Consider the following 21450-nt stretch of genomic DNA (forward strand, 5'->3'; position numbering starts at 1 on the left):
GGAATTTATAAAACACTTTATGTTCTTAACATAAACTGCAAGAATTTGAATAAAAGTAACTTTCATAATAGTGTTTTGTAGATAAAAGTTCGTGGGAAACAAATGCGAATCACCCGTACGTTGGGCCGCTGTGAAAGGGATTTTTTTTCGTCTTCTGGTTATAATTAAGCTTAACCATGAGAAATTTCTAAACGATGCCTTCAAGAAATATAAGAGTTTTTATAATAATATGGGTGCGGCTCAAATACAGGTTTTACGAGGACCAAAACAATGCAAAACTGGGAAGCTTGTGAATTTATAAACATGCACGGGGCAGACCCTCTTGGTGCCATGCTGGTAAAACGACTCTTGTTCAAATCTCGGCGAATAATTCACGTTTTCTACGACGAAACTGGCGTGCAGGCTCGAAATCAGGTAGTTTTATACACAAAGGGTGTAACACGAATCGAAGAGATATTTTCGTGAGAAAATGTTTTGGGCACAGTGGGTTTGACAACACAGTTATCAGAAATGTCAAATACCTTTAGAGAGTGTTGCCAAATATAACTGACCTTTGCTCTTGTGACGTCAATTTGAAGTGTCACTGCCACGCCTAAGTAAAAATAGTGGGCGAAAAAGAAAAAAAAAAACCAGCTAAACAACCAAGAATTTTAAAACAAACAAAACGTAAATAAAAATTTTACCATGGAAATTATTTCGGTGATCCCGAGTCACGCTATTTTCGATTGTGAAATCTGGTTTGGTTTTGTTTTTGTTTTGCGAGAACTGAACTCCATGATTAACTTTTGCGATACACACCAAGTCAAGTTTACTACTACGTTTTTTAAAACTCTCTCGACCCACAGCCACATCAGTAGACTCACGAAAATCAAAGGAGTGTTTTTTTTCATACGCTGTTTCAGTCCTTCTGTTCTCTTAACTTCAAAATAAAAATACAGTGAAATTGTCCGAATCCATCCCATCGGTTACCCTTCGAGCAGAGGCCCTAGATAAGTCTGATAAGTCCCTTTCTCTTCCCGACTTATCTAGGAAGATCGAAGGGCCTCTGCTAGCAGGGTATCCATCGGTAGGACGGTTGAAATTATTTACGGCCAAAACTTTGCAGAACCAGTTAGTTTTTGTGGTTACTAATTTTTGGAATTGTGAAAAAAATAATAAAAAATCTCAAAACAGAGCCTTTTAGTTACTGCTCATTTTCTAAAGCTTCAAAAAGAGGTCCACCCACCACCACCTCCGCATTTGTTATTCTTACGGCTAGAGCTGCATAACTAAATCTGTTACATAGTGATACATGTATTTTCTGCAAGGAACGGGTGTAACTGGTGTTAATCCACACAGTTACTTAACCTAACCATACACACTCCCCCACGCACTAAATTTGGAAGAAGAATTTCGATCGTATTCCTAAAACATTCCTGAACCTCCATGTTTATTTTTCGCCTTGTTCAATTGCTTACTTTACGGTGACCTAAATGACATCGAATCTCATTATTGTCAAAATTTTAGTTACATTTGTAAAGAAGCTTTATCTGCAAAATAGACGCTTTGAAAGTCTTTATGTTATTTTTATCTCCATCTTCTATTTGTTCGCCCTTAGCTCGTGCTACACTCCACGTTTACTCCGCCGGGAAGTTATCTGCTGGCCACACATCCTTTTCGCCGCGAAATAGTTTAAACAATGCATTCGTGCACCTCCTGTTTGACATCACAAGCGTAATTCCGGACAAAATATCTGGAATGGTTTAAGTGAATGTGGGAAAAAGTAAACTTGGTTGGATTCGCAATTCATGTGTTTCGCACTCTAAGGTTCTCAAGTATTGCATGATTGGCACATTCATGGCGTAAGCCTTAATTTCACAAAATTTTATCAAAGTGTAAATGGATTCACTTTTGAACATTCCAGAATCGCTTCGGGTGAGGTCAAGAAAGTTCGAGAGTGACGTGTGGCGCAGTTTGTCTGGGAATGTGACGGCAGAAAAGGATATCCTCTCACATAACTCAGTAAAGTCGCTTGTTTGTTCATCTTGTTATAAAAAGAGAAGCAGTCGTCGTTGCTGAGTTGAAAAGTTTAATACCTTCAGAAAGTAGACATCTTACAGCAAAGCAGGAGGACCTTTGCCGGCTTAGAATTGGAAACACGATACGTGGATTTATTTGCTGATCAATTCCCTTGGCCTTAGCACCACTATAACATCACTTTCAGGTAAGAGAGAATCAGATTTTGTTACCCTAGTCCCAGAGTTTTCAGTCTCTCTTGTTTTACCCTTCTTTCCTTTCATGCCAAGCTTCCTCAAACAGACCGCTAGAATTTACCATTACTTTTTAGAATAGTGTCTTTCTTGATGCTGAAGAGTAATCATAAGGGTATGTTTAGACATTGATCCCAGAGTCATGTTTCGATTTTGATGTACGTGAGCTAGCCAGTATATGCAGTGCAATGGAACCTCTTTCAGTTACAGACACCAAGGGGACAGGAAAAAGTGGAGAAGTATGCTTTATATGAATTTCGGTCTCTCAGGGACCAAGTGAACTCACTGTGAACTGTCAGTAACAAAGAGGTGTCCGTATTATAGAAGTATCCGTAAGGAGAGGTTCCACTGTATTACCATTCAAATGACCGTTTCGAACTTTTCTCGTCATTCTTGGAAGCCGTGATAAGGCCAGTCTCTCAGAGCCAAATTGAACACTTGTGTATGAATAACTTTACCTTCTAATGATGATGTGTCCGTTTTCTCTTGCAGCGAAAGGTTATATAAGAAGTTGGATTATAAGAGAACAATAAATATGCAGGAAATATTTGCTTTGATACTTCTCCTTCCATTGCTGAGTAATTCAGGTAAACTACAGTTATTTACACGAAATTACTGAATAAGTATCTAGGTGGCCCACACAACACCAGTAGCTACCAGTTGTATTACCTTAGATGCTTCGAGTCTGAACCCGAGTACAGTTTCCATACTTTATAATGATATCATAATTCCCAAGAAGGACAAAAATCCATTTAACCGGCTCACAAAAATATGTGGTTATCGTTAAACAATACATTTGTAATACTATTTTGACACTTGGACTATGTTAAACAATGCATTGTTTAAGGACTTTCTTGAATAGGCTCTAAACAGTTGTACAAACAAGTCAACAAATGGCATGGGCAGACAGATAACCTATTACTTCTCTCATGAACAAAGAATTAAGACAAATGATCGTGACATCGCTATGAAATGAAAGTGACAGAACTAACCTAAAGTTTAAAAATTTGAACCATTTTTCTTCTTTCCCTCTAGTTCACGTTGGCAACGAATACTGCAGACCGCGCCCCACGTTGGTTCCTATTGACAACCCAAATTACAACTTGTTTCCTTACTTTGTGAAGTTAAACCGATGTGGCGGCTCGTGTGACACGATTCAGCCTTCAGTTAAGTCATGCATTCCACTGCAGTACACTGAAGTACCTGTCACTGTACAAGTGGTAGGGACAAAAAAGATCAAGACGATTATGGAGCGGAACCACACGCGCTGTGGATGTGAATGCGTCATCGGCCCTAACGACTGCAACTTGGAATTGGAGGAATGGAAACCAGATCTTTGTCAGTGCAAATGCAAATATGGTGACAAGCCACCAGTGCCTTGTGGGAATGGGTTTACCTGGAGTAAAAGAGACTGCAGATGTGTGTGTAATAAGGAACCGGAGGCTTGTCCACCAAATAAGGTATGATCATGACGTCAAGGCATGCACGGTCACTAAATCAGGTTACTCACATTGATGAGATGTTAAAATCTGGTTCTGCGTTTGTGAAGCTCTACAAGTGGCATTTAAATGACCATTCCACTTTTCCCGCGCTTGGTATCGATTGCATTCCGCTTTTCCCGCGCTTGGTACCGATCGCATTCTGCTTTTCCCGCGCTTGGTACCGATTGCATTGCGCTTTTCCCGCGCATGGTACCGATTGCATTGTGCTTTTCCCGCGCTTGGCACCGATTGCATTGCGCTTTTCCCGCGCTTGGTACCGATTGTATGTTTTCCCGCGCTTATCACTGATTGAATGATTCTACTTCGGGTTATGTGTTACTGAAAAAAAAAAAAAACTGGTCAGGTGTGGCGGACCATGAGAATAATTTGGTTTTACAAGTAACTAAACTTTAACAAACACGGTTTCTATTCTTTGTATCTGCCAGGTTTGGAGCTCCAAAGCGTGTGGGTGTGTTTGCAAAGAAAGGAAATACAAAATCTGCGCAAGACAACAAAAATACGTAAACGAAGAAACGTGTCGGTGTACTAAGGTTACCGCACCGGAAACAAGTGAAGTGTCCGCTCCACAAACACAACAGAAAGGTATTAAGTATGATATAAGCTTATTCTGGTATTTATTATTTCAACAGTTAGCACAATTCACCGTATGGTAAAATATGGTGGTTGTATCATATTTTACCACAATACCTTGCGAACCTAACACAGCCAATAGGCACACAGAAAGCCAAATTTTTTGCGAAATTCGTCCTTGTACTAACAACATGGTGTATAATAGATTTGAAGCTTTTTGAACTTTTCTAGGCGTTTTCATGAGCGTTTTAAGGGTTTTCGTGCGCTAAGAGTTATGGGTAAATGTAACAGTCACCATCTTTCTCGTTATTCCGTGCGCAATCATTTGAGTTAAGTTCGCTTCGAATTTCATCCACAAACTCAAAAGTTACAACCAATGGCTTTTCTTTTGCGTCAAGAGACGAACCAGGCAAGAACTGTACAATAGCTGTTAGTTAAATTGTCATACTTTTGTTATCTTGTCTTGTAAAGCTTGTCCTGATGACCTCAAATAGACAAGGGGACCACATTTTTCAGTCGGAGCTAAAAACAAACATAAAGATGATGATTAAATTAAACACTAACTTTCTTGTCTTTTTTTCTCGCAAGGTGGATTTCGTAAGGAATTTTACGTCGTCCTGTTCTTGGGCCAGTTTGCGTTCATGTATCTGGTGTTTGATGCCATTCTTTACCGCAAGAAAGCTGGTTTAATTTATCGACTGACAAGAAGCTGTTCCTCAGAGAAAGGTAATTTAACTTTCTTAGCTTAACTGTTAGAACAGCAATTCATATTCAGCTTTTAAACAAATTAATCGTGTTGAAAATATAACAGGACCATGAATATTGAATAATAGAAACTTTACAGCGGTACTCGAGCAATCTTTTTTGAAGAAAGCTTTTTGTAGCCACTCAGCTCTTCTTTGTTGTCGAATACTGCTGACAGCGACTTCGGTAGCGAAGACAAACCTTGAAAAAAATCTTTTCAAGACCTTTCATCTCGATAGTCCACGAGCACTTTCTCTCGCGTAATTTACAACTAGAATAACTCTCAAATATTGTTGATTAGTAAAATTAGTCCAGGAGTTGTATGTACAAAAAGTCTTATAATAGTTTCTCTTTCTTTCTTCTTTGAACAGATAAACGTTCTGACATTGACGCCTCAAGACAAGATATTTTCAGTGACTCCAATAGCACAGTTGTGACAGATCTCCCCACCGACACAGCAGGAGAAACGAACGTAGCGACCAGTGATGTCTAATGTATTAAATCACGTTCAGCTCGTCTTAATCAATACTTAGTCTTTTTTTTTCAAGATAGCTTTAGTACTTACAATCGAACGCGGTTGTGAGGCAGATGCCTCGTTTCCATTTACCAATCAGAATGTGCGTAGCATCTTACCTATTTAAAGAAAAAAACATTCAAATTGGTCTTTTGTCAAGATAGCGGGACTATCAAGATTTAAACCCGTGTCCTTGTAAAAGGATGCTAGCAATAGCATAGCATTAATCTCTAGAAATACAGCCCCTAAATGGGAGCCAGAAATATTTCTTATACCATGAAAGTTATCAAGTAAAGTTAATATTTATTTGTGCCTAAAGCATGTTATTAAGGACAGGAATGTATAAAATTATTTCCAAGAGAAAAAACTCTGGTAATATCCTAAAAGGGCACGGCAATATTTATTTTATGAAATGAAAATATCAAGAAAAGTTATTTATTTGTACATGTCGAGAACAAGTTATTTATATTGAGCATGTGTTGCATGAAATGTAGCTTAGTACAACAGCTATTTATTGACAACGTGTTTTGTACTTTGAGCGATATTTAAAATAAAGAGCAATATCATTTCACCATAAATGGAATTTTTGAAGTATTGAAGTCTTATTGTCTTGACCTGATAAAGTTAAAGTGAATAAAAAATGATTTAGCTTCTCAGCTGGTGATATAATTGTCCTGAAACTATAAAATTAATCCAGGAGTTTTCTGTTCCAAACTTACTCGAAAAGTTGAAATTCTTCTTCTCAGTACAGGTTTCCCTATATATTAAAAGAGAATTCTGAGAATTTGATGCATTATCAACTTAAGTGTACCCAAAAATTTGTTTCAGCCTATGTGCGTCATTAACACTGCCTTTCTTACAAATCAAGGCCTGAATATTTTATCTTCAAATAGTAATAAGGCTATTTGCCAAATAGCTTGCCTAATAAACCCAAAACCAGACATAAATGATTCTGTACGGTAATGATATGAATTGGAGATGAAAGACGACGAATTCAGGAGACGCCGGAATGACGCCATACAAAATTACAGAGGATTTTCATCATCTTACGTTCTTCGCACCAGATTTGATTTCTTGTGAGTTAAGAAGTTATGCTCCTTTTTTCCCTGTTTGAGCTGAGCCGAGTTATTCTCGGCGGCGATTTTCCTGTTAATTCCTTTCATCATCATGGACAAATTAGCCGATTGGCTTAAAACGATTAAACTGGCTAGCAGGAAATACGTAAATGCACTCGGAAGTATCTTTAGATTAACTCGGTAAGGAAGTTCGTTTCCAAATACACGATGTAGTCGATAGTCGATCGAGAAAGAAACAAAATGATTAAAAAGATTTCAATACGTTCAGTTTGGTTAAAGACAAACTTAAAAAAAATTTTAATAAATTTCTTGATGTCTTCGTTGTCATGATTCAGTTTTTATTAGCCTTTTTTCTAGCCAGAAAACTGATTCAGGCTATCCGCGAACGCGAGAATTTTAAAACGTTTCTATTTTTACCATCTGGAGAATTTTCCCATATTTTATCATAAAGAAATTACCCAAGCTACAGCACACAAAATTAAATCAACTATGAATTCGTAAAATGATTAGTGCTTTGAGAAAACGTCCCATTGTCATCGCCGATTCTGTACCGCCCCAAGGTCAGCATTTTTTCCCTCAATTTCTTGAAAGCTGGGATATTTATTAAATAAAATTTAAAGTACAGAAGAATGTGATACCTCCACGGTCAGCTGACACTACGTATTTACAAGAGAGGATAAGGTATTTACTATCATCACGTGGGGGAAATCAAAATTTGACAGAACGGCCGAAACGTCCGTCACATATGACCTGTAGAACACCAAAGAAGGAGTTCATCAACTTTGCATCAATACTAAAGCTCGTCATCTTTTGTTCCCAAGTCGTCAGTTTTAGAAAGGTTTCCTGGTGTAGACGCCTATAAAAATTGTAGTTCTGAAGGACGTTTTCCATTATTTTCCGTCAGTCTTTCAAGGTGTACGAAGGATTGCATTGCAGGACCCACGCGAAAGGTAAGCGTCCCTAAAAGAAAAGCTAACAATTCTACATAGAGACTTAATCGCAACCGGCAGATTTTAGTTTGCGAGTTTCAATTTGACTTACGGTTTATTTCAACTGGATCACCAACAATTAATCTGGGCGATAAATGCATGGTTTTCGGCTACTTTCAGGCTTCTTTCTACGTTTTGATGCAGTGAACATGAAGTATAAGTTTAGGCCGATGTAAAATTTGTCAATCTTTAAAAGAAAAGATATCTTTTTCGTTTTCAAAGTTTTTGTGTTTTGGTGGAAAATGATAGCACGAATTTGGGGGGCAAAAATTGTTTTTGTATACATGTACCACATACGATGACCAAAGGATATTCAGTGACGGTTTTTGAGCGGAGAGAACCGTGTACAGGTCAGTTATCTCGATTTATCATGCTTATACTTTTAAGACCTTCGCCTTACGTTGTTCCCCTGAGACGAACGAGAGTTTTCTTTTTGTACCAGTCAGAAAAGAAAACTTACAAATAGTCTTTCAAGTGTAAACTGAAAGTACGTGTAGCAGCCAAACTTCAACAGCTGAACAAGGCGATATTTATTGACAAAGGAATGTAACGCTAAGTACCTGAGGAAAACCCAGTTTTCGTGATCAGTTACACGATCGCTCTACATTTAAAGTTCCTTTGAAGGAAATTATCAATTTTCAAGCAAATTGTCAAGCATCACAGTTACTTCCATATGTGATAAGGTTCATAAATACAGAAAATGTCATGCATCTGGCGTTCAAGAAAAAGTTCCATGCTCACCGCGCGCTTCGCATCTTTCCTTTGAAGCGAAGGGGATTCTTTTCATGATGCATTTTTGCGGTCAAATGCTTTACTGATTTCAAATTAATGCTTAGGTTCTCAGCAAATTGTTCACTTTGTAATCATTCGTCAGGTTGAGGATCAGTGAATTAGGAAATTAAGCTTAGCTTTAGCTTAAGGCAATGAAGACAATTAAGATGTATTGTTCAAATGATTCCGACACATTATTAATCAGCTTGTGGTATGCTTTCAGGACATTTTCTGTACATAAAACAAAAAGCAACAGCAGATAAGATAACAATTGAAATCTCATTGTCACGTCTGGTCAGTACAACACACGAAGAAATCCTCTTGCGGGAGATGTTTTAGTCAGTGAAACATCTTGGCTTATCCCAGATGACAAACGCGAGAAGCGATAAGCTAATTGAGATTTAACTATAACAAAATTTATAAGCTCTTTGAAGCAGGAAACGAGATACTATGGAGGCCGATCTATGGAAACACACTTCGCAATAAGTTATCGATGATTAACTGATGCTGTTTTATAGAGCTCGACGGTTTCAGTCTCACAGTTCTATTTCCTTTCTCGTTACTTGAAGAACCTTATGATAGCCCAAAGCATACCCCCGAGGGGTAATACTCGGAATTTTTGGTGGGGGTAAGCGGTTCAGTTAACGGTTCCCCAAACCCTAACTCTAACCCTATTTCAGACCAAGGTATGTAATTTTCCAATACCCTTTTTCAAACCTGACCTCTTGAATTCATACCCCAGTTTTCAGACATGGTTTTTAGAATCCATACCCATTTTCAGTCCTTCATACCAAAGTGGTTAAAATCTATCCCCTATTTCTAAGCCAAAGTATAGGCTTGTCACAACTAGTCGACTTCTTACATTATGGCGTCAAAAGTAAAAAACGACCGACGAGATGCCTTGCGAGCTTTTCGGCTGGACTCCACTGATAACAGCCTTTGAGGGCGTATATAGCTATATATAGCTTTTATAACGGGTACCACCCGGAGCATTCCACAGTATTTCTTGATTTTTTTGGGAGCTGTAATTCCCCTCTTTGGAGCCCTTACTGAAATATTTTAAACTTACCTACACGACTTTTCATACCCTTCTCGATACCTACTCCTAATTAAAACCTTATTTCTCCTTTCTCATCAAAGGCAAAGTTTAAAGCTCTTTTCAGATGAATGCAGTTGAGTCCAATATTGTTGACAATCCATTCCTTATTTCTATTAACAAAAAAGGTCAACGGCTTAAATCACAATGTACTATTTTGGACCTCATATACTTTATCACTAGGTTTGGAGGCTTATACCTAACATGTGTCAGACATAACGCATCAATTTATCTTAAATTTTGATGTAAGCCAGCTAACGAAAATACACCCATACTGCCGAAAACAGCACCTAAAAATTTGTAAATATGCTAAGTTTGAAACTGTTGTCTTTTAAAATAGCGCAGGTGTGGATCCATAAAAATACGAAAATTTACAAACGAACCATGCAAAAGCCTGTAAAATTTTAAAACTTGGCCATTTTAAATTAAAAATTGTCGTGATAAAGAAGAATTCCATCCATAGCCTCCATATAGACGCTCTTAAAAAGGGAGAAGAAGTTGTCAAGTTTCTCCGGAGCGATGCATTGTTGGCCAATTGCACTCGCGATAACCTTGGTTAAATTCCGATGATTGCCTTATTTGGCGAACGAAGATGGGCCGACTTGTTCGAAAATTGTCGGAAATCCCCGAAGAATCACGACGCAACTTGGCGTTGTTCACCGCGCGGATTGTTCCGAACGTTTGGTCGCCTCGGTGTCGAAAACATTTTCAATGACGTCAATGGTTCCCCGAAGTTCCGGGAGAAGGAAAGAAGTAAACCTACTGAATCGAATCCGAGTTAATTGAAAACACTAAACTAAGCCCACGCAAGGTGGGTGTTTTGTTATGGGAAGGAGTTTGTGTTTTTCCGTCTCGATGGTACACAGGAAAATATAAACAAAAGAATTGAAGGGAAAGGTCTTTTTGCCTAGCCCAAAATGTTTTTTGAGAAGACCCTAGAAATTAGTTCTACTGGCTGAAAAACTGTTTGGACTCAGTTTCCTACTTTTCAGATCTGTTCTTGGTAAAGTTAGAAGGATTCACTGCAGAAAAACCTTTTGAAGTCTAGCTTAATTACGATGGCTTTGCGAGTAATAGTGCAACAAAAGGGATTATTTGGCAAGTTCAGATAATATTGCTGGTTCAAAACATACCGTTTATTATAACAGTTTTCGGGAATGTAACAATTTGTCATTTTTTTACATGACGTCTTTTCTAGAGAACAAGCCCTGTCAACTTTTGTTCTAAATTTGTAACAAATATTTAGGCGCAGCGGAGCAACGGACATTAATAGAATTCCGGCTCCACAATAGATTGACGTAAAATTTACCGGCAAGAGATTGCGATAACTTAAAAGAAACACACTCAGCTTAGCTGGATAAAATCACCCGTAACTGATCATATGCGGAGCTTTAGCACAGAGGAAACACTTCTCAGGGAGACTAGACTTAATCAGGATATAAATACTGAGGGATTTCTTTTCAAAGGTAAGAAAGTGTACAATCTTGGTCTAGAATAGAAAAAGTGATTCGAATAGTTAACACAACGTGTTGGGACTTTTCGGTGACTGGTTATCAAGCCGGTGTCTAGAGATCGTCAGTGATGATTTTCGAGTGCAGTTCCTATTGGCAAATATTATTAGCACTTGTTACGAAAGTTTGTCGTCTAGTCCGCAGCAATTTTCAAAAGCTCACTGATTCGGAAGTAACACATTAACGGCGTCAAAAAATTTGAAACAAATTAGCTGTAGTTGTTATGTACACGATGAAATTCTCACTCTGAAAAAAAATTCCGAGCCCCCAAACGACCTTCCAGTTACTAGTTGCTAGTTAGATGTTGGGGATAAGATTATTAAAGGAATTTGGATCTCATTCATGCATGCAACGAAACTCATTAAAAAGAGGCGCATCAGGACTTATAATTCCTTATAAAGCCATACATATTAATTAATAACTGTTCAGTCATTAGAACGTTCGATCATGCATATCGTTATTCGCGAAGCTCATACACTCGGCCTTATGCAATATACCCTAACCCCTAAGGCAGTTTCTAAATATTCCATAATTTTTGTTAATTAAGTATCTCACTATGATAAAATCTGTGTACACCTCGTCTTTTCGAATGCCTGACTCTCATTTTAATTACATAATTCATGTAGTTCTTATTTTTTGTAAAAATAAGTTCGATATTTTTTCAAGTGCAAGCTCTTGTAAATGCCTTCAATCGTCTCGCTGTCGACTGAATATGCGTCATGTTATGACGTCACGCATCGCTTCTTGATGTTGAACAAATACATTTTATGTCACTGCGGTTACAAGTCAAACCATTCGTCAAATTAACATATCTAGCGTCGAAAACAGCACATTCTTTAAGCTGAAAAGAGAACGAAAGTGAAAGAGAGAGAGCAAGAGCACAACTTGTTGGATTTCAGAGCAAACATAAGCGTGGAAGAACTTAGTGGATGAGGCATAGTTTATTCAGGTATACACTCCTCACTTTAGAATGCAATACCACATTGATTCAACTGTCTTGAACTCTTTTAACTGAAATGTTCGCTAACAGTGACAAAGCACTCATGTAACGGACTGAAATTAAAACAAGGCAAAGAAACAAAACGACAGGAAAGCCGGAAAAATTAGTGGAATACCTTTAGCTTTTCAGAGAAAGAAAGGAACTTTTGATCGCGGTACATTTCGTCAACGCGCACGTGCTTCGTAAAGTCGATACCCAGGAACCATGAAGGAACGGCGTAACCCAACGAACACTTAGGTACAGGAAGTAGTACACAATCCATGGGTTATCTTGTGTCTTCAGGTGTCATGTTCTTTTCCGTCGAGCTACTTGCATGGCGATTTGGATGCTACACGAAAGCAGTAAACATAGTACGACATAAACACACGAGTTCCACATGGAATCTACCCACTGCATACGTGGCGTGTTGTGTACATATTTGAATTTAATATTCCATTTTGACCACGGGTCTTTAACAGCGTAGTCACGCAACAAATCGCCCTCAGCGATTCTAATGAGATGATATAAGAGTAGAATTATTCTGAAGTTTTTTCGGAAGCACAAGTAGAAGAATAAACAGCGCCACGGGAAATGGCTCCTGCTTAATTATTTGAATCATCACAATTTCAGGATTTCATCCATAGACGGAACCACATCATACATATGGAGAGAGTTTTTATTTTAGTGCCAAAGGGTTGAACGGAAAAAGGTAGCCTTAAAACATGAACAATTCCTAATTTAACGAAATATTGCAGATAAAGCAACTATAGAAGGACATCAGATAACGAGACAGTGAGCAAATTTATAGATCTTTAACTGAAGTGAATCCTGATAAAGTCATTTAGAGTTTATATATTTAGTCACTGGAAATACTTAATTTGTTAGAACTTCCTGGCCCCGCTGGGTCTGGGTGTGTAAAATACGAGTAAAACAATACAGGAAGATAAACTCATTGGGAAGGGTTTCAGTTCACGTCCATGAATGTGTACGAAGACCATTGTATATTCTGTTCTGTTCTTAACTCGATTCTCAGGGGGTCACAGGTGCGGCGATACAGGTCACAGAATTTGATGGCTGATTAAATATGTTTACCACGGGAAGAAAACATTAAACGGGAAAAATTGGAGCTTCAAAAAGGACGTCAACTTTCGTGGTGGCAGAATAGTTGAAAACACCATTTCAGCTGCAATTCTTTCCCGGGCGTGACAACAATCCCTTCATTTCCGGTGTATCATTTTTTCTTGCGCTCGGTGTTGATGTTGGTCTAACCGGAAGTTTGTTCTCTCGGGCTTTTATCTGATTGGCTGTTGCACCTGGGAGGAGGGAGTAAATAATATTCATTATTAACTGCGGGATCAAGCAACAGTTCATTCATTTTCTTTCATCTGTTTGTGCCCTTAGCGGTTAGAAAGAAGAAGAAACCAACTCTACTTCAAGTTACGTAAAATTAGAAGGAACATGGACTTTCTCGCGTGTACCGTTTGTAGAAGATTATGCAGAGTATCTTTGGTGTTTACAATCGTCATCGCCTTGCTTATTCCAAGTGAGTACCTCTTCTTACTACAAACTAAGCTTGCGTGTATAATGTGAGCTGCTATCGCGTTTTTAACCTAATAATCGAAACATTTAGTTGAAATCAACGCCTCGATCCGTAGCGTTTAATACTGAACGATTCACACGTTGAAATCAAGATTGTTTCCTGATCTTTATCATATCCTTTGAAATACTACATAGCGGACGGAAGAGCATAAGATAATTAAGAGAATTTATATTATTTAAGTCTTTCGTGGTTACACTCTAAGACGTTTTTGACAATTATCCTGCAAAGATATCTGTTGTTCTCAACAAATGGTAAGCTTAATTTAAAAAAGAAAAAAGAAAAAAAAATCAAGATTGTGTTGAATGGCGCTGTTAGCCGACTTCCTTCATGGCTATAATTGTTCGCGCAAAGGAACTTCTTTTGTCGCTTTTCACACATCTCGAGCAACTTAAAACTGTTCGACTCTTTTACTTTATAATCGAAATTTACGCCTTTAATTACTTGTCTCGGACATCTTCTCGATGTAAGTCTTTCTGGGAGGTCAATATCTACGTTTGTTTATCAACCCTCTGCTTCGCCGTCTGAATGTCTGGAATTTGCGTTAACAGTAGACAACTTCGCAAAACAGCCGCGAAAATTTTCCGCGTAAATGAACACATGTTTATCTCGTGATTTCAAATTTGGCAAGAACAATAACTTTTCAGAGTGCGTTGCAATGTGGGCTGGTTGGAACAAATTTTCGCAATTTTTTTGTGAAATTCCGCTTACGAAATCACAATTCATTGTGTACACAAACAGCGCTCTAAGTGATGGAAAGCAATGTGAGGAATTTGTCACTCTCATAATTTAATATAGAAGTTATATTTAGGTTCAAAACAGCCGCAGTTGATGTTTGTTACCATTTGAAGAGTATCTAAAACGAAAATTTTGACCTTTGTCTTCACACCCAAAAAGACTTCTGTCTTTTCTAAAGCAACAAAAATGCTTCTATAATCTCAGATGTTTTGCCGCGGTCAAGAGTTGACGCGCTGATCCCATGACAGTTTTCATAATTTTAGACATCTCGACGTTTTTGTGTTTTTTTTTTTAATTTTGTATTTGTCATTTTAAAACTCACCGAAGTATAATTTGGTGGGTGTAAATATTTTATCAGGTCCGAGAACTTGTATTTGTCACTTTAAAACTCACCGAAGTATAATTTGGTGGGTGTAAATATTTTATCAGGTCCGAGAACGCCACGCTTTCAACACCTGCCTTTGCTTAAAAGCGCCTACAAATTTGAGAAATAATTTAGCTTTTCTTGGTTTTGGTGGGCGTAAATATATATTGTATTAGGTTTGAGAACGCCACATTTCCAACAACTTAAAGGCGCCAAAGTAGGCCGCAATTTCAAGAAATTATTTACTTTTTTCTCGTTTGTAAAGTAGAGTTTGGTGGGCGTTAATACATATGTAAGTGTGAGAAATCCACGTTCTAACTTGCGTTTGTTCATAACAGGGCCAAAGTAAGTTACAAAATTTTTTTCTAATTGTAAAACAGTACCAAGTAGCGACTTTCTCAGCAATTTTTAATTTGAATGGTCAGACATTAAGAAAATCAAAAAATTGAACCACATAATTTTACTATAAATTTAAAATAGTCAAGAATCGATTTGTGTTCACTTGGTAACGTGTCGAGTCATTTTATCCGACGTATTACTACTTTAAAAATTTAACAGCTGTCAACAAACTAAAAACAGAAATGTAGAACTAACAAATTATATCCAAAATGAGCTTGATTAAACACCAAAGGAGTACTATGAATTTTAAACATTCGAGTATGTACAGATCAGATACATGTGAGAAACACACTGGTACACACATGAGTATAACATAAAAGTTACAAACACGTGCATACAAGTATGTACAAGTAAACATTCAATCACTTGTGGGTAATACACATGAGAATATTTATAATGTTTTTTCGTTTTCAGTGGATACTTTTACCTTTAATAGTTATGAGAAACCCACTGTCTTCCTGACTGAACTTCCCATTGTTGGAAATTTCAGAAAATGAATGGACTCTTCTACTCCATTCTATTTTTTATACTAGGTTCACAAGAAGCTAGCCTCCCGTGCACTCATATTAAGGGGGTTGTATTACACTCCCCCCCCACAAAAAAAAAAAAAAAAAAATACAACTGCAGGATAACAAGAAACAAAAGGAAGAAATCCTTGTTATCTACTCCTCTGTGCATGTTAATTACCCAGCCTGCATAATTTCCTCTGAATTAACAATTCAAATCAATAATTGAAATCTATTGAATTGTAAGTCATCATTGGTAATGGTGAAAAAGTATCAAGTGAAATAACAAATGACTATTATTTGCATAGTTTTTATGTATGCTTAACCATTATATAAGTAATCGTATGTTTAACGGTATGCATACATGTATCACCTCACAGTGTATGTCAGCCATAATGTGTTACTCCTGTGTATCTGGATGTACCTGTATGTTACTCGTATGTACCCGTACGTTACTTGTATGTTTCTGTATGTTACTTGTATACATCAGGCCCCAGTTGTTCAAAGGGCGGATAATTTTATCCACTGGATAGGTCGCTATGCGGCAGATAAAATGGGTGCAAGAATTTCCCTTTAGCCCTATAATTTGTGCATAAAGTAGAAGTGTCTGTCTAATTTAAGTATGGGATTGTGTGAAAAAGTTGCCAAGAGATTGGTTTGAGTACATTTCATCCACTGGATAGCAACTTATCCACTGGATAAAGTTATCCGCTCTTTGAACAACCGGGGCTTGTATGTTAGTGCCATGTACCTGTATGTACTCATATATTATTTGTGTGTTACTCGTAGAACTCATCCGGTGTCTTACTCAAGATCTATCCAAAATTACATTCGCCTAAATTTCCCTGACTTAATCTATGTTGCTGGTGGGCCTTAGGGGGCTTGCAGGGACCTTTGTTCAAAGAAAAATAATTCCCAGCGGGGTAGATACCAGGTTACCATGCACACTGTACAATTGTACATACAGTACCAAGTCTACTGATTAACAACCATAAATAATAAATTTCTTCTTCTCTTTAATACAAATTCTCAGCCCTGTTCTTGTGGTTTCTGCATTGAAGAGATAATTGATGGTTCTGACACGCAGGGGTTTGGAATTCAACAATGCATTATTTTCATACTTTGGTGTTTTTATCTGATATAACTAGCCTGCACTATAATGGATTTTATCCCCAAACAAAAGCTGTAATGTTCTTCATAAGTGTGGATGTTTTTACCTTAGCTAACCCGTCAATAATAATTACTTATTTAAATTGTTAATGGTTCTTTGCAGTGAGAGTTTCCTCAGAAGTTCTTAAGGAACAGCATTGCAGAGCAAGACCAACAGTAGTCCCAGTAAAGAAATCAGGCTTCAAGCCTCACCACATAGAACTACATCGGTGCTCTGGAACATGCAATGATGCACCTCCCACCCACCGACCATGCAAAGCATCTTCTGTGCAAGAAATCACTCTGGATCTTACTGATCTTACAAGTAACAAACCCAAGGCTGTTAAAGTGTATAATCACACACAGTGCGCATGCGACTGTGAATTGAAATGCAAATTGGATGAAGGAGAACTTCCAGATGAAGAAAATTGTAAATGTTTTACTTTACCGAAAGAAGCTGAAAACAAAAACGAGAGGACAGGTTAGTAGCTTTCCCATGCTAAAAACTGCTAAATAAAGCGAAGGGGAGTTAACTAATCTTCTTTCTGTTACCGGCATTCTCCTACTCCCCCCACTGAGTCAAAGACAAAGGAAAATATTCTACAGCCCTGATGAATATGACATTGATATAATTAACAATTATTCCACAGGCATGCGTTGGATATGAGATGATAGATAGCCAGCGAGGTGTATTAAGTGTGGAGTTGAATATAATCATCTCATGTCCAACAAATTTGAGTGTAATAATATTATTGTTTTATTAAAAACAATCAAGAAATATATTGCTAGATCTTGCCGAGTTTGCTTTGCAAGAACAATCCGAAGAAAATTTAATGGTTGCTATTTCTCGCTTATGATATAGTGGCTTAATACCATGGCTGCTAATCCAATCAAATCTCTAGAATTGCATTATACAATGATCCAGTTTTTAAAATGTAAATTGATCAACTGGTGAACAACGTTATCTTAAGCACTTGTCAGTGAATAGATCGTTAACTAATGTCCAGCTTTCTTCTTTATACTCCTAGCGGATGTGGATGTCCTTCCGTATCAGATTGGTATAGCTGTCGTTGGTTTCTTTGCCCTGTGTGTCTTGGTTGTAGACATGATAATGTGTGGCAAAGACAAGGGGGTTCTGTACAAAGTGAAAGAGAAATGCTGCAAGTCAGACAAACCAGATAACAGAGGTTAGTTGATTTGGGAGGAAACAATATTATTTTGAGGCATAATATTTAGCAATGACAAAAGCTGACTAGAACGTGATCATGTAAGGCCGGAAACTGTAACAAAACAGGGGAAGGGGACCTGGAGTAAAAATGTTTTGCAACTATTTAAAAAACAGTCCAGCCTCCAGACTTTGTCTTTTGGAGATCAAAAAGGGGGATGAGGTGGTGGTGGGGGGAGTGTGGAGGTCCTCCTCTAATACACTGCTGTTTAAGGCTATCAGAAATCACCAAACATCTTTCCCGGGAGAGTATGAAGTAAGAAAAATAGATGTAGGCATACATTTGCTCCCCTAATCAGTGTAAAATGTTAAGTTTTGCCTGTCTTCATACAAACGTCTGCAAAAATTTCTGAATTTTACGGAACTACATCTTCTTTATTTTAATTAGATAAGACTATTTTTATTTTTATTTTATTAGCTTCGCCAACATAATGTAAATACATTCAGGTAATCAAACAAAGTAACGTGGCAAGGGATTCTGCAACAGTGTGAGCCAGTTACTGCAGGCCCAGAAATTAAAAAATATAAGAACAGTTAAAATACATAACCACAAAATTAAAAGCAACAGGAGACAGGCTGAGCAAGAGTACAACACTTGTTACATTTAAGACAGACAGACTTAAAAGTGCGGGGATTTTCACAGTCATAATTATTTAAGGAGGTTTCTCTCAAGCTTGCAGGCCTTTTTGCTAATTTGAAGGTGCTCTCTCTAGAAGTCTCAATGGTTTTTCAGTACCTGGCCAACGTCAAAATATTAAATTACCACATAAGACAAAGTCTATTGCAGCAACTGATCATTGCCTGCTTTCGGTTGATCTGTAGATATGTCCTTGCAAAATGGGAAGCACAGTTCCACCAAAGACAGTTCACGCCATGCAGTGGAAGCTGTATGAAGTTCAGAAAAAGTGCAGTACAGTTCATCCTATATTTGATTACCATATACAAAGCCTTGTAAGCATAGCAGCTGCATGATGTCATCAGAAAGGATAGGCTAGCAGTGTGGAAAGGACATATGAGAAACTCGACTGTCTTGCAAGGACGACAAAACGAGATTAAACTGGGTATAAAGATCCCAGATCTACAGATCAGCAAATTGATTACACTTAGTTGTATATAAATAGCATTTTGTATAATGTGGAAAAAGTCTTGTAGTTTGATTACAAACATAAATATATTATCATTGAATGATGTAACTTTGGTTTTTCTTGAAAATATCCTCTTCCAGTTGTAACTTCCATTTTAGTTTATTAAATCATTGATCAGTACAATTATTAACAAATTATCAACAATGTGTATTTAAGTGTCTGAGTTCTGTAAACTTCGTAGGATTACAGGGTGTGAATAATTTGGGTCTTTGATCATAGCATATCAGTGTAGTATAGTTATATATAAAACTGGATTAATTTATATACGAACTAAGGTAATTTTTATATATACATATTTAAGGTTGTTTCCATGGAGCACATTCTAAATAGGTTTTTATGATGGTGCATTTGATCAGAAATATTAAAATGAGGGCCATTTTTAGATGCAGTTTTTTTCACACAAATCTCTCTTCACACGGTCCAGATACATTTAAAACATTGAAAAGAATCCCATTGGATTCAATGTTGTTCATTAAGGACATTACAGAAAATTTCCTTTTCAGTTAGAAATGGGAAAAATTAGTCTGCGAGTCAGGCACATTGAGGTGTTAGCATAATATTTGAAAAGTTTGTTACAATAAGGTGTATACCAGTTTTTTGTGGCCAAGCAATTGAAAAAATGCTCCAAACGTGCCCAGCTTCAGCATGCACCATAAGACATGGTGTGTTAAACGCTAGAATGTTTTGATTTTTAATACCAAAGTTAATTTAATCATTGATTTGATTTGGCATCCCCCTTTCCAATAAGCACTCCCTTTCTAATGTAAAGCACCCCCCCCCCCCCCCCTGAATGTTTGTCAATAAGTGTCCCAGTCCAATAACTGCTCCTGCCAGTTCCTATAAACGTCGCCTGTTCCCAGGTATGTCCAATGTAAAAAAAACTGATATGGTCTGTTGAAACAACTTTATGGTCTATACAGACAAGCAAATTGGCTGTAGTCAGTATGGATCGTAAGGTACATCAGTTTGTCTATATTGGACAACCCTCCCTGTTCCAACAATAAGCATCTAACCCCCCGGCCAAAGCATTGTATCACAAGAACAACCACTGCCAGTGACTTCAGAATATTAAGGATGTTGTCTTAGAAAATACCAGCAAATGCTATTGACTACATGAAGTCATATTGTTTACACAGCTCTCAGCCTGGCAGTATCACAACTTCTGTTGTTGTTTATTAGTGTTCTTTTACTCATTGTCAGAAAGAGAAATAAGCACCCCCCCCCCCCCCCCCCCGCCCTCCAGTGAGTACCCTTTCTTTAGAAACCCAAAGTAAATTAGTGGCCAAGGCAGTAAATTGAACATGGTGCATGTGTTATGGCTGCTGCTTTAGTGTTGTGGCAGTTTAATGCAGAGAAATACTTTTGAAATTCAGCCATTCTAAGGCAAAAAGCGAAACCTTAATACAGATTCATATTGAACACACAAAATCTGCTGGGCCGGTATGCTAAAACTGGGTTAGTTTGGAATGTTTTTTCCAAGACCCCTTTTGTAGGAAAACTCTTTACAGACATATCAGTATGTAGACTGTTACAAGACAAAATCCTAGTGGATTACATGTGTTTCATTGATAGGAACATTTTTGCATTAATCATGATCAATACATGTCGGTGGTGTTCTAACAGATCATTTGTGTTACACTATGAAAACATGCCTTTTTCAACAACAGATTTAAGTGTAACGAAACATTCACTGTACACAGCAGTTGTAGAGAAATGACGTGTTTTTAATACTGTGTGATTTGAAAGATTTTATAAGATTTGATTATCATGGATAAAATCTGTTGTATTATTTTTTACGGATATATGTTGAAAGTGTTAATTGATATTTTATCTCAAGTTAGCTACTACAGGTAGTGTTTTGAGTGTGAATTGCAATCATTATGTAAATTAAAGTGCAGACTTGATGGAATATGTTAAATAAACATCACCTGTTTGCTATTTAAGACTTCTGTATTAAAACTGCAAGTGTGTCATAAAAACATTTATTCTTTCTTATTCAAATATTTAATGGTCATATTTTACATGTACTTATGCCTGAATCTATTTCAAACCTGGTCTGATGTGTTTGAAAGGTTTACAACTCTACTCCCTGTGTCATCATCATATCCCCAAAAGCTAGCAGGCTCAAATTCAATGAACAACCTTATTTGTCCAATGGGTAACGTGCCCAGGTCCATCCTTTGAACTCCACAATAAAATGATTGGGGGATTTTAAGGCTAAATGTGGATTTGGTCACTTAACATCACTTACCCCTAGCACCCACCCCTACACCAGGCATTTTAAATACAAATGGCATAATTTGTATGCCAGCTTGGACTGGTATCC

General features: G+C 37.4%; 3 protein-coding genes and 1 long non-coding RNA gene across 8 annotated transcripts in view; 3 read left to right on the top strand and 1 right to left on the bottom strand.

The window, feature by feature from the left end:
* Nucleotides 1-70, top strand: part of LOC146458951 (uncharacterized) — an 8296-nt gene extending 8226 nt beyond the window's left edge. For both annotated transcript variants that reach the window (XM_085090163.1, XM_085090162.1), the window contains exon 6: nucleotides 1-70. This exon is cut by the window's left edge. The gene's annotated coding sequence lies outside the window, so the exon portion shown is untranslated.
* A 1452-nt stretch (nucleotides 71-1522) lies between these two features.
* Nucleotides 1523-6235, top strand: LOC146458952 (uncharacterized). 2 transcript variants are annotated; one of them, XM_085090183.1, is made up of 6 exons: nucleotides 1523-2223; nucleotides 2758-2836; nucleotides 3285-3709; nucleotides 4177-4333; nucleotides 4910-5047; nucleotides 5437-6235. In XM_085090183.1, the coding sequence occupies exons 2-6, from the start codon at nucleotides 2785-2787 to the stop codon at nucleotides 5556-5558; spliced, it is 894 nt and encodes a 297-aa protein (XP_084946309.1). In that variant the 5' UTR covers nucleotides 1523-2223; nucleotides 2758-2784; the 3' UTR covers nucleotides 5559-6235. The 2 variants fall into 2 exon arrangements, with proteins under 2 accessions (XP_084946309.1, XP_084946308.1); XM_085090182.1 differs by having other exon boundaries at nucleotides 1526-2203; nucleotides 2742-2836.
* On the bottom strand, nucleotides 6141-13448 carry LOC146458953 (uncharacterized). Its single transcript, XR_014858098.1, has 3 exons — nucleotides 12138-13448; nucleotides 6299-6336; nucleotides 6141-6194 (listed from the first exon to the last, which is right to left on the bottom strand). It is a non-coding gene; the product is annotated as an uncharacterized LOC146458953 (long non-coding RNA).
* LOC146458954 (uncharacterized) lies at nucleotides 7587-21062 on the top strand. 3 transcript variants are annotated; one of them, XM_085090186.1, is made up of 5 exons: nucleotides 7587-7605; nucleotides 13403-13544; nucleotides 16879-17235; nucleotides 17783-17941; nucleotides 18802-21062. In XM_085090186.1, exons 2-5 carry the CDS (start codon nucleotides 13460-13462, stop codon nucleotides 18870-18872), a joined length of 672 nt encoding a protein of 223 aa, XP_084946312.1. In that variant the 5' UTR covers nucleotides 7587-7605; nucleotides 13403-13459; the 3' UTR covers nucleotides 18873-21062. The 3 variants fall into 3 exon arrangements, with proteins under 3 accessions (XP_084946312.1, XP_084946311.1, XP_084946310.1); XM_085090185.1 differs by lacking the exon at nucleotides 7587-7605 and adding an exon at nucleotides 10850-10977; XM_085090184.1 differs by lacking the exon at nucleotides 7587-7605 and adding an exon at nucleotides 11788-11971.
* The last annotated feature ends 388 nt before the right edge of the window (nucleotides 21063-21450 follow it).

The sequence above is a fragment of the Pavona decussata genome, unplaced genomic scaffold (assembly GCF_977016875.1).
Source record: "Pavona decussata unplaced genomic scaffold, jaPavDecu1.1 SCAFFOLD_225, whole genome shotgun sequence".
Lineage (NCBI taxonomy): Eukaryota > Metazoa > Cnidaria > Anthozoa > Scleractinia > Agariciidae > Pavona > Pavona decussata.